The sequence below is a fragment of the Neoarius graeffei genome, chromosome 2 (genome assembly GCF_027579695.1).
Source record: "Neoarius graeffei isolate fNeoGra1 chromosome 2, fNeoGra1.pri, whole genome shotgun sequence".
NCBI lineage: Eukaryota > Metazoa > Chordata > Actinopteri > Siluriformes > Ariidae > Neoarius > Neoarius graeffei.
Window position 1 is genome coordinate 119,553,673 of NC_083570.1, and position 12,812 is coordinate 119,566,484.

General features: G+C 41.3%; 1 protein-coding gene across 1 annotated transcript; it reads right to left on the reverse strand.

Moving 5' to 3' along the window:
* Positions 1 to 3,874: 3,874 nt before the first annotated feature.
* LOC132882184 (transmembrane protein 42) lies at positions 3,875 to 11,941 on the reverse strand. Its single transcript, XM_060915469.1, has 3 exons — positions 11,786 to 11,941; positions 11,537 to 11,683; positions 3,875 to 4,078 (listed from the first exon to the last, which is right to left on the reverse strand). The coding sequence occupies exons 1-3, from the start codon at positions 11,939 to 11,941 to the stop codon at positions 3,935 to 3,937; spliced, it is 447 nt and encodes a 148-aa protein (XP_060771452.1). The 3' UTR covers positions 3,875 to 3,934.
* Positions 11,942 to 12,812: the final 871 nt, after the last annotated feature.

Below are 12,812 nucleotides of genomic sequence, written 5' to 3' on the forward strand. Positions count from 1 at the left end.
AATAAAACGACTGGAATATATCGTATAACCAGCACATGCCGAATTTAAAGTTAATCCATGACACCAAGCTGAATATCAGAATAAAACGCAGACTTGAAACTGTGTCGAGTTACAGGATGAATATGAATAAACCTCATGCTAAAGGTTCGTTTCTACGTTAGGATTCTTAGCCGTTCTATTCACGTTGTCTTTTTTTTATCGCGTACCTACATATAGCACTAACATGAGAGAGAATGCAGTTTAACGAGCCATGAAACAATTTAAACCTTTGCTGCTAAGTTAACTTTGCTAGCTGGTGTTTTTTTTTCCCTGGAACACTGCTCGCTGTTCCTGCAGCTAGCGACATTTAACTTCTGTCATTTTAGCTCAAGATGGTGAAAAACAACAGAAATCACAAACATCAGCATCTCAGATTGAAGTCATGTTCATTATCAATACCTCACATTGCCAGGGACTTGCATGGAAAACGATAACGTATACACAACTTTGGATTTTGTGATTTTTTTTTTTTTAAATAAAAAGGCATCCAGTTTGGATTTCCCATTTCATCTGTTTCGGTCCTTTATTCTCCTTTGAGAATTCCAAAAAACTGGACGTTGGAAGCACTGGAGAATCGCAAACGCAGGCGTCACGGTGTCTGAGTTTTGCTACATGGATAATAAAAGTTGTAGAGAAGAAAGTTAAACCACAACTGACTAGCAAACTGACATGCTAATCGAGTGATTAGCATAGATTTGCGTTATCTACCGGTCACTGTTAGCAATTCGCTGCTAGGACACTTTGGACAAATCAAACACTGATGCTGATATTCTGTCTGTCAACCAGGACAGGACTAGCAGCCATGCTAACATGAAAACTAGCTAGTTTTTACAAATTAATGTTTGTAAAAAAGAAGTTATTTTCTCTCATTAATATTCATCATCTTATTAGCATGTTGTGTTCTATACCTGCAACCATTAAAGACAGAGTTTGCTGAAAAGAAAACTAAGATTCCATGATGCTAATCCTTCCAGTTAGCATGCACATGCTATTTGTTTCTTCTTCGTCATGTCATGTTTTTCACCACAATTTTTTTGCAGAATATTTAAGTCGACTTGCTACTAATTATTCTCTACAAAGAAAAACTTATTTTCTATCCATTTCCTGTTACTATACATGCATTAAAGGGTGAGTTCGCTCAGCAGTTTGCTAAAATGCTAATCCTGGGAACTAGCATGGGCGTTTGTCGATAGTCTTCAATTCGTCAATAGTTATGTTTGCAATTTTTCGACACTTAGTAATTTGAAGGTAGAATCTGTGCAGATGTTCCCAACCTGCTATCTTCTTTTTGTCGTTAGCAGATTTCTCGAGCAGTGAATATTAGCGGTTTTGTTCATCCGGACATGCTAATCCTGATAATGGGCACGCCTTGCTATTTTGAAGTCTGTCTTTCTTTCTTGAAACGGGTGTTTGTTTTGAGCAATCCACATGGTTCTGCCGTGTTATCTTTCACTTGTCGTTAGCATTAACAATTTTACACTACATTGAAATTACGTTTTCTAAAATGTCTAGATTTACTGTAAATGAATGAAGGACATTGTGGAAGTTCTGGATTTGGCTGTTCAGTTAAATTGTGCATTCTGTTGCTACGTTTATATCCGAACCACGGAACACGTGAAACGGCTTTGTTTGGAGATCGTGCTCGACGTTGTGCTCGTTGTTATTGCATCAGTGCGGCTCTGCGATCACAGTGATGTGTCTGTGGAAGAGAGAACGTTAACGAGACTCGGCGTTCATTTCATCACACACGACTCACAGCTAAAAATAAAAGGCATCTAATTTCTCTACAGCTGTTTCTAGGTCGCAATTTCCTCCTGTGGATAAGAGCAGAGACACAGAGGAGATGTGATGGATCTCAGCATGATGATGTCATGCACACGTGGGTGGAGAAAATAATATATAAATGGAGAGTTTCAGCTCCTCTGACCAAGGAGAATACGTCACGAGGAAACGACTCATGATCTGGTCATTAAAAGCCAACCTTAAGGTTAGAGTTTCATGTTCTTGGGAGCACACTGGGCGGGACGGAAAGCGTTCTCCATCTACCATGGGTTTATACAACTCCTCTTTCTTGTTGGAAGGTTCATCACCATGTTTGCTTGGGCCTCCATCACTTTCTTCTGCCTTCTGGTGTCCACGTGATCGTTATCTTCGGTGCTCGTTCATCAGGCCTTCACAGAACATCTCCTGTATATCGGATTCTTCTCCCAGTAATCACTTCTCTCAGCAGTTTGGTATTCATCCGTCTGTAAACTCCTTTGTTTGTCACGTGATCTTCAGAATTTTTTGATGGACTCTGTTGAAATGCGTCCAACTTGTTTAGATTTGATGACGACTGATTTGGAAGAGTTGTATGAGCTTAATATCCTGTATTAAGAAGCTCAGCACTTCTCCAGATGTTCATCATCCATCTGAATGCTGCTGTTGCTTTCCCAATCCTGGGGTCAACGTCCATCTGTCTGTCCATCTGTCTGCCTCCACATCTCCATCAAGATACGTCAATCTGTCGACCTTCATGACCAATTTGTTGTTTATAAAAGCCAACCTGCAGTGATTAAACATGTAAAATACTCCGTTTCTGTCCAGCACATTGGGTTTTTTAAATTTTTTTTAAAATATATGTTCTACCTTTTAAATAATCATCATACTGATGTCAGAATGGGTGACACAGCAGCTGACCAATCAGCAGCTTTGATTCTTCTCTCTGACCCCAAGATCAAGGTAGCCACTGATTGTTCCTTTCCAGGACAGACAGCTGAGATCTTGGCAACAAAGCGATATTTAGACAGCGATTCTTGACTCGGATAACGTACGGCACTGTAAAGAAACAACGGTTCAAAGGGTTCCTTGGTCCAATCCTACGGTGCAGGTTGTTCGAGTCCCGTTAAATGTGTTGAGATGTTTATGAAGAAAACTAAAGCTTGGAAGGAAGTAGCAGACATGATCGGTGCTTGTAGTGAGTAAGTAGCGAGTGCGGTATGAAGATGAGCACATGGTGTGTTTAACTAATTTATGAAGGCATATCCTAAAGATTCTGCTGTTTCTATTAGGAACTAAAAAAAAAAAACAACACTCAGCAGGCCACACCCACAAGAGACTCGCTAGCATGAACGTAGTGTTACTTCATGAGCTTTCATCGCTCCATCATCCAAAACCAGCAGGTCCAGGATGGAAGTCTTTGGTATGACCCAATACTCATGCAAGCTCCGGTCATGGTATTGTGAGGTCGCTCTGCAACGAGGTGTTTATAACAGTTCATAAAAACATCTGGAAGGATCTGTGATTGTTGAAGTCTGAAGTTTCCTCTTCCTGTTCCTTCTTCCAAGTTGATCCCAAGGATCCAATATGTCCAAGACAAAGGCTAAGAGAACTCAGAATGGCCCGTGTCCTTCAACAGGATCATGTTGTTGGGCTTCTCCAGGAATGCTCCTTCAGATGTGTCCTAAATAAATAAGAACCCTATGCAGGCAGCCACTTCTGGACTCGTGGCGAGTTTTCAGGTTGCTCGTTATAATATCTACCCACAATCCTAACGTGAGAAGCTACACGGAGGATACATGCAAGACATTTCAGTCATTGTAAACAATATCAGCAATTTCATTGAGGGTTACTGTATGCTTAGAAATCATCACGTCACAAATAAACCAACAGCAACAAGCTAGCAAGCAAATCCATCGCTAGTTTAGCTAGTTTTAAACCATTGCAAAGTTTCTAAATTCTACTGTTCTCAATTTTTGTGCTTTTGTCATCTTCAGGGTTTTTTTTGCAAGACACATGAGTATTTTTGGCTGAAATGTTGTTTTTTTTTCACGCTCATATGATTACTTTTGGTCTCAGATGTCCGAAAGCTGCGTCACGATGAGCAGCAGTGTGTCTCCCCTCAGGTCACGTCATCTCATTCATCCTTTTTCATATTCCCGGAGTGTGTGTTGGTGGAGGAAGAGCGCTGTAGCACCAGGAGCCCCGAGAATGTGAGCGAGACCCCGACCCACCACAGAGCCACCAGGCTGTCCCCAAAGATGAGCTGCCCGAGGAGTGCCTGAGGAACACAGCAGAGGCGGTCAAAACATGACACTCAACCAGCGTTCCAGCAACAGCACCTCACATCATTTCAGTGTTCTCAATTGTATAAAAATTTGTGACGTAATAAAACTTTAGAAAACAAATCCGTGGTTCCAAGAAATTCCTCGAGTGTTTTTTTTCTGCAAAAAGAACGCTCATGTGTATAAACCATAAATACATGATCTTGTCTCTGCGAAAACCAGCTGAATAGGCCACGCCCATAATATACACTGACTTATAGGAATAGTGAAAATACATACAGGTTGAATTTGACTAAAAACATTGAGAAAACACCTTCGATTTCAAATTCCTACTTGTTGACAGGAAGCTGTCCTCGACCTTCAGGAGTTCAGGATGGCCACCGGACAGTCCGTGGGAAATAAACGTCACTATGTTACGTTAAACATGTTTATAGTAGGATTTACTTTGGACAACACAGACAGTTAGTTATTTTGCGAAAGTAAATGCATCATGATCATTAATGTTCACTGACTCGCTTGGTGAGACGTCCGTTTTTCGCTCTTTGCTTTGTAGCGGAAATGTGCTATTTAAAGCAGATACGCAGAGCCTTTTATTTTAAAATAAATTTCTGAGTGGATAGTATCTCCATCCTTGACTCTTGTATGCTGCATAAATGGGAATAAAAAATATATATTTTTGAGAGTTAAAATCAACCGCAAAGTTGTGATTGGAGCTGCCCCGCTGAGCCAGCCAGCCCTGAGCGCGTGACGTCACAGCAGGAACCGGTTTTAAGGCCGAGGCCTTTTACAGCTATAGACCAAAGTCATATAAATAAAAATTTATGGTGAAAGTAAGAAATCCCGTTACTGACTTGCTCAACTAAGACTGATTTGACTTCATTGATTGTGGGTTGACTCTCATTAAAACAGGATGGGTGCTATAACTTATGCAACATACATGTACATGCATGCATTTTCACTGATAAAACGTAAAAGGCTAATTAAATAATCAGATGAACTGAGACAATCACATTCTGAAGCAAATTAAATAATCTTATACCGCTAACTTAAACGCACAATACAAGTGACATGTATTAATCTAAATGCAGGTAAACAATGTGTTGTTTTTTTATCCAAATGAGAGTCGGAGCTTACCCGTCTGTGTTCTCGCTTCTTGAAGGCCGATCTTGTGGCCGACTGTTTTGAAACAATCTGACTTTCAATTGTTCGTTCAGTTCTCCGTTCATTTGCTTCTTCCACGTAAGGGCGAGATGGCAGCAATATCCAGTTTAGAAATCAGACGGCTGCTCCACTCATTCTCCATTTTCTCCATACTGAGTACTCCGCCATTACTGCTCGGCTCAGGCAATTATTAAAACACGGGACGTCACCGGTTTTAGCAACAACCACGGGGAGGTCACTGCCTGAGTGATAAGTCAGTTGTATGCTGCATAAACAAACCCTTTTTATGAAGGCACAGAGAAGCTACCAGCTGTAGTCAGTCATGATCACTGACAGGAAGTTAAGAGACCTCGGCAAGATAAGAGACATTTTGGAAGATTCAGCACCTCGGAATTAATAATCTAAGTGAGCGTATGTAAACTTTTGACCCTGTATGTATAATTTTGACCCTGTGCTGATTTCAGAAAACCCAAATAAAATTTAAACTTGTGCACCAAATTCTAGTGTTTTTTTAATTAAAGCTGTGTGCTGTACAATCATTCTGCCACAGAAAAAGACGAGTTCAGAGAAATTACTGAAAGCCCAAATATTGCCGTGACATTCATGTCACTGTATGTAAACTTCTGACCTCAACTGTATGGACATCATACAGCCGCAAAAGCCATCAAAAATCAGGTCGATGCGTTCCCATGTTCGCTTAAAGTGCCATTCCACCATTGGATGTATTCTTTGGCATAAAATACAATATATTTTATGACAACATGGCTAGACAGAGAAATCTTTTAGCTTCAAAATGATATATCAAACATAATTTTTTGACAACGACAAGTATATTAATTTTGCGACCAAAGTCACCTACCCTTTTAATTTCCGCGCGGTAGTGAAGCGTGATGTCATCGGTAGGTTCCCCTTCTTGTGTACCACGTGTCGGTCTATTTTTAGACCAGGAAACCCCCCAAAGTGAGAGAGTCATTTCTCCTCGTATATGGGGGCCAAAAAAATTGCGAAAAATTTTGAGTTAATCTTTCAGTTAGCTAGATTTATTGGTATTAGCTAGATTTATTGGTATTATTTTTATCGCGTTCTATCCACCATTGCTGATAATATGTGCCACGTCACGTGGTACACAAGAAGGGGAACCTGCCGATGACATCACGTGCGGAAATTAAAAGGGTAGGTGACTTTGGTTGCAAAATTAATATACTTGTCGTTGTCAAAAAATTATGTTTGATATATCATTTTGAAGCTAAAAGATTTCTCTATCAAGTGATACCATTTATATATGTTGTCAAAATATATTGTATTTTATGCCAAAGAATACATCCAATGGTGGAATGGCACTTTAAGTATGGAGCTCCGCTATCATGTTCTATAGCGAACTCTATATCGTGTACTTGATAAAAATCGGCACCAAAATACTGTAAATATCCTAGAAATACGTTTTAAACTTGAACTCTTACTTGTGGAAGGTGATCCCTTTTGATTTCCAGTATTCATTGGCACAATGCCTGAAGTTAATCTTGAAGCCTTCCTGCTCCTTCCAACAAATTTCCTTCACTCACTTTTCAAATCAGCTTTCTAACATGGCGTCGTGACGAGCCCACAGCTCACCAACACATTCCACGCAGTGTCTGTGTCGAATTCTTATAGGATTTATACGCGCACAGCAGGCAGCTTCTTCTTCATCTTTGGAGTTTTACGTCAGCCTGTGTTACAATACCGCCCCCTTCTGGAAGTAGCATGTCACTGTCTCGAGGGAGAAAACGAAGCTGATTTTACCTGTAATTCTATTTCCTGTTGCTTTGTTCATTATAGTTTTGATTTTATTTCAGTTAATGAAATGCATTTTAGACTGCTAGTTTTAAGTTTTAGTCCCGGTTAATTATCGAAACCCTGTAGTGTCCACGTTTTGCATCTTTCAGAGGCGTAGCTAGGATTTTTCGGGGGGGGGGGGAGGGTCACACACTGACTGGCAGCCTGAGTACTTTATGTTACAAAAAAAAATTACTAGATTTAGGTAGCTTAGAAACCGGCTCTTCCATTATTGCTGTTTCTTCCACGTTTTCTTGATGATGTGTTCTAGAAACGGCACTAAAACTTAGCTTCGAAACCACAAAATGCAACTTTGATGGAAAAATATATATACACACTACCGTTCAAAAGTTTGGGGTCACTTTGAAATGTCCTTATTTTTGAAAGAAAAGCACTGTTCTTTTCAATGAAGATCACTTTAAACTAATCAGAAATCCACTCTATACATTGCTAATGTGGTAAATGACTATTCTAGCTGCAAATGTCTGGTTTTTGGTGCAATATCTCCATAGGTGTATAGAGGCCCATTTCCAGCAACTATCACTCCAGTGTTCTAATGGTACTAGACCCCGAAGCCGTTTGTTTTCAGGATAATGGCTGGTTGATGAAATTATTGGCTGGCTAGCTGACTCAGCCAAAACCTTAATGGCTGCTGCAGCCACCAAAATGTTTATGGCTACAAATGGCTGATACTGGACGTCACTGTGTGGCATATATCCGGGCGAACGGATCAAACAAATGGGGGGAATAAATAGCAAATTACCACAGGTCCCCTGGTCTCTTACTTCATTGTAAATATAAATCTAGCAAGATTGTAGTTCAATGCTAATAATAAGCTAATCTGGATTGTTCGAGGAAGGCATCTAGCTATCTACTCTCACTAGCAATGACCAGTGAAGGACTGGCAGCTATCTTACTATGATGAAAGTAGAGTGGTGGAGTACTTTTTTTTTTATCAATCTCGAAGTATGTGAAACAAACAAACAAACAAAAAATACCTTTACACTTTCCCTCAGCAGCGGCAAAGAATGCAGCCATCTCGTCGATATCGGAGTCGATTGATGCTCTGGGTGGGTTCCCGGGTTCCCCAGTGTATCGTGGTAACGGTGTGAGGGGCGGGAAGCCAGACAGGTAGTCACAACGGCAAGCTTGTGGTGGCTCTCTGTGCTGTGATATCAGTTCTAAATCTCTACAGTGTATGCCTATACGTCTCTATTGTGTTACTACTAGTGTGTACAGTTGATCATGTTTGTGTCACTTTTCTTGTAGCTCATGATGTGGATAAACCCATTATTTGATGTACACAATTCTTAGTGGCTCAGCCAAATTTTATTAGATAGCGGCTCAAATTGGCTTACAAAATTATTGGCTGGCGGCGGCTCAGATTCTAAATGGCGGTTTTAGCGGCGCCTGGCGGCGGCTTCGGGGTCTAAATGGTACAATGTGTTTGCTCATTGCCTCAGAAGGCTAATGGATGATTAGAAAACCCTTGTACAATCATGTTAGCACAGCTGAAAACAGTTGAGCTCTTTAGAGAAGCTATAAAACTGACCTTCCTTTGAGCAGATTGAGTTTCTGGAGCATCACATTTGTGGGGTCGATTAAATGCTCAAAATGGCCAGAAAAATGTCTTGACTATATTTTCTATTCATTTTACAACTTATGGTGGTAAATAAAAGTGTGACTTTTCATGGAAAACACAAAACTGTCTGAGTGACCCCAAACTTTTGAACGGTAGTGTATATATAAAAAACAAATTGCTTACCTGTCTTCATGTTGAAAGAAGGACGAAAGTTTCGTTTGTTTTGACATGGCGAATTATTAACACAAGAGGAAATACTCGTAATTACTTGCAACTAAAAAGACTGCAGCTATACTGGCAGCTTGACCATGCTTCCTAGTGCGATCGTGTTCCGATACGTCCGTATACGGTTATAGAAACTCTAATAAGGCTGCGGTGACAATCTAGTTTTTTAAAAACAAATGTTAGAAAAATTGCAGTGGGCGCTTTTATTCTATTATGCGGCTATTGAAAAAATGTATAGTCCGACAAAGGGGGCCCCAGCTATGCCCCTGCCTTTAATACGTATCGCTTCCCTGGAAAGGTCAAGTTTGTTTGTATAGCGCTTTTAACAATAAACACTGTCACAAAGCAGCTTTACAGAATTTGAACGACTTAAAACATGAGCTAATCCATCCCCAATGATGAAGCCTGTGGCGACGGTGGCAAGGAAAAACTCCCTCAGACGACATGAGGAAGAAACCTCGAGAGGAACCAGACTCAAAAGGGAACCCATCCTCATTTGGGCAACAACAGACAGCATGACTATAACATTAACAGTTTTAACATGAAGTCAGTTTCGTCGATGCGAAAACTCCCCACCGACAGAAACCCGAGCGCAAAAAATGATGAATATAAATAATTCTGCTCCGTCATCTCATTCATCTTGAGAAGAACAGACTCCAGGATGGACATACGCACAGATAATTTTTTAAGGATTTTCCGCTAGGAGACCAACTGGTCTGGGCAATACAATCACAGGCCCCAGAGTCCATGCGGCTGCACCGCTGCGGCATATTCTGTGATGCAAAGTGGTTCACCAATCACCATCCAGACAAACACACTACAGTGACTACACAGCTATCAAGAGCAATTACCAAGCACAAATGTGATGTCAAAGACACTCAAAGTTCCACAGTAATGACATCGGATTCTGACATCAGCCATCTCAGTAACCAAATTTTAGTTTTGTTTTTCTTAACCAACATGATCTTGTGTGTATATCTTATAACATAGATCTTCGTTTTCCTTGTTAAATGTAGACTTACGTGGTACTTGGTTAATTAATTGCAACTGACTGAACCAAATGATAAGACATAACTTGGTTTAAAATTTGGTCTCCCAGTGAAGCTGGTTTGGCATTGACTAGGAGACCAAATCTGGCCACCAAATGGTCTCCCAGTAACTATTAGTGCATCTCAAAAAATTAGAATATTGTGAAAAAGTTCAATATTTTCCATCAGTTATTTAAGAAAGTGAAAATGTTACATATTATAGACTCATTACACATAAACTAAAATGTTTCAAGCATTTTTCTATTTTAATCAGTATGGCATACAGTACAAAAACATAAAAAAAAACCCATCTCAAAATATTAGAATATTTCATTTCGAGTTTGAGTTAAACAGTATGAACACAGTGTATCTTTCGGTCTAGTTCAGTACACACAACCACAATCATGGGGAAGACTGCTGACTTGACTGTTGTCCAGAAGATGATCACTGATGCCCTCCACAAGGAGGGTAAGCCACTAAAGGTCATTGCTGAAAAGGGTGGCTGGAAAAGGTGCACAAGCAACAGGGATGGCCGCAGTCTTGAGAGGATTGTCAAGAAAAGTTGATTCAAGAACTTGGGAGAGCTTCACAAGGAGTGGACTGAGGCTGGTGTCAGTGTATCAAGACCCATCACGAACAGACATCTTCAAGAAAGGGGATACAACTTTTGCATTCCTAATATCAAGCTACTCCTGAGCCAGAGACAATGTCAGAAGTGTCTTATCTGGGCTAAGGAGAGAAAGAAATGGACTGTTGCTCAGTGGTCCAAAGTCCTCTTTTCAGATGAAAGTACATTTTGCAGTTAATTTGGAAATCACGGTTCTAGAGTCTGGAGGAAGAGTGGAGAGGCACAGAATCCAAGGTGTTTGAAGCCCAGTGTGAAGTTTCCACAGTCTGTGATGATTTGGGGTGCCATGTCATCTGCTGGTGTTGGTCCACTGTATTTTATCAAGTCCAAAGTCAACACAGCCATCTACCAGGAGATTTTAGAGCACTTCATGCTTCCATCTGTTGACGAGCTTTTTGGAGATGCTGATTTCCTTTCCCAGCAGGACTTAGCACCTGCCCACAGTGCCAAAACTACTACCAAATGGTTTGCTGACCATGATATTTTTATTACTATGTTTGATTGGCCAGCCAACTTGCCTGACCATAGAGAATCTACGGGGTATTGTCAAGAGAAAGATGAGAAACACCCGACCCAAAAATACAGATACACTGAAGGCCACTATCAAAGCAACCTGGGCTTCAGTAACACCTCAGCAGTGCCACAGACTGATCACCTCCATGCCACACCGCACTGATACAGTAATTCATGGTAAAGGAGCCCCAACCAAGTATTGAGTGTATAAATGAATATACTTTTCAGAAGTTGGACATTTCTGTATTGTAAATCCTTTTTTTGATTGATCTTAGGGAATATTCTAATAATTTGAGATACTGGATTTCTGATTTTCATGAGCTATAAGCCATAATCATCAAAATTAAAACAAAAAAGGCTTTAAATATTTCACTTTACATGTAATGAATATAGAATATATGAAAGTTTACCTTTTTGAATTAAATTATGAAAAAAAGGAACATTTTCATGGTATTCTAATTTTTTGAGATGCACTAGTATGTTAAAAGATGCTCTGGATACGCACCGAGGAGATGAAGTTGGAGGCGGTGGTGGTCACAGTGGTTCTGGCGGAGGATGAGGAGTACCTGAGGGCCTTCGACAGGAACGTCCACATCACAGCGTTGCAGGTGAAGAGCATCCCTCCGCAGAGCAGGCGCAGGGGGATGTGAAGCTGCAGGGACACAGCAGGGACACAGGGACACACTCACTGCCCAGCATTCATGCAAGCCCCGCCCACTCGCTAATCAATAAACAGGCGGCGGTGATGACGCACCCACTCGCACGCGCTGGTCCTCTGGTCCCCCCACGTCCTCAGACCCGTCTCACACACCCCCTTCAGATAATCCGCACCCAGGGACAGCTTGGCGGAGGACGAGGCCACGGCGCCCAGGAACCCCGCCAGCAGGGCGTACACCACCCCGGGGAGCATGGCGGGACGGCGGGGACTCGAACTATTCCAGTAGCCGGGAGAGAACTGCACCCCTTCTGCAGCGCCGCACTCCCAGCGCATCATGCGGGTCGCGTCCCAACAGCACACGGAGTGCACTAGCAAGGGGAGCCTGATGGAGTGCACTACCTTTCAGCAGCAGCACTCAGTCCTCACTCCAACAGCACAGCCCGCACTGCATCCTCCCAAACAGCACTCTGGCTTTCTTTACAGAACCCAGGCTCAGATGAAGATGAGTTTATGGATGAAAATGAGTTTATGGATGAGGATGAGTTTATGGATGAGGATGAGTGTATGGATGAAAATGAGTTTATGGATGAGGATGAGTTTATGGATGAAAATGAGTGTATGGATGAGGATGAGTTTGTGGATGAGGATGAGTTTGTGGATGAGGATGAGTTTGTGGATGAAGATGAGTTTGTGGATGTGGATGAGGATAAGTTGATGGATGAAAATGAGTGTATGGATGAGGATGAGTGTATGGATGAAGATGAGTTTGTGGATGAGGATGAGTGTATGGATGAGGATGGAGCAGTGAAAGTATCAAATGTGACAGAATTGACTTGAGGATGAATTTATGGATGAGGATGAGTTTGTGGATGAGGATGAGTTTGTGGATGAGGATGAGTTTATGGATGAGGATGAGTTTATGGATGAGGATGAGTTTATGGATGAGGATGAGTTTATGGATGAGGATGAGTTTATGGATGAGTTTGTGGATGAAGATGAGTTTGTGGATGAGGATGAGTTGATGGATGAGGATGAGTTTATGGATGAAGATGAGCTTGTGGATGTGGATGAGGATGAGTTGATGGATGAGGATAAGTTGATGGATGAAAATGAGTGTATGGAT

Bases quoted from the DNA above. Each gene is read 5' to 3' on its own strand.
- LOC132882184 (XM_060915469.1), bottom strand. From the start codon at position 11,941: ATGCTCCCCGGGGTGGTGTACGCCCTGCTGGCGGGGTTCCTGGGCGCC. The intron at 11,684-11,785 runs GTGCGTCATCAC...GTGTCCCTGCAG, and splicing joins GGACCAGCGCGTGCGAGTGG to CTTCACATCCCCCTGCGCCT. The intron at 4,079-11,536 runs GTGCGTATCCAG...TGTGTTCCTCAG, and splicing joins CCTCCAACTTCATCTCCTCG to GCACTCCTCGGGCAGCTCAT.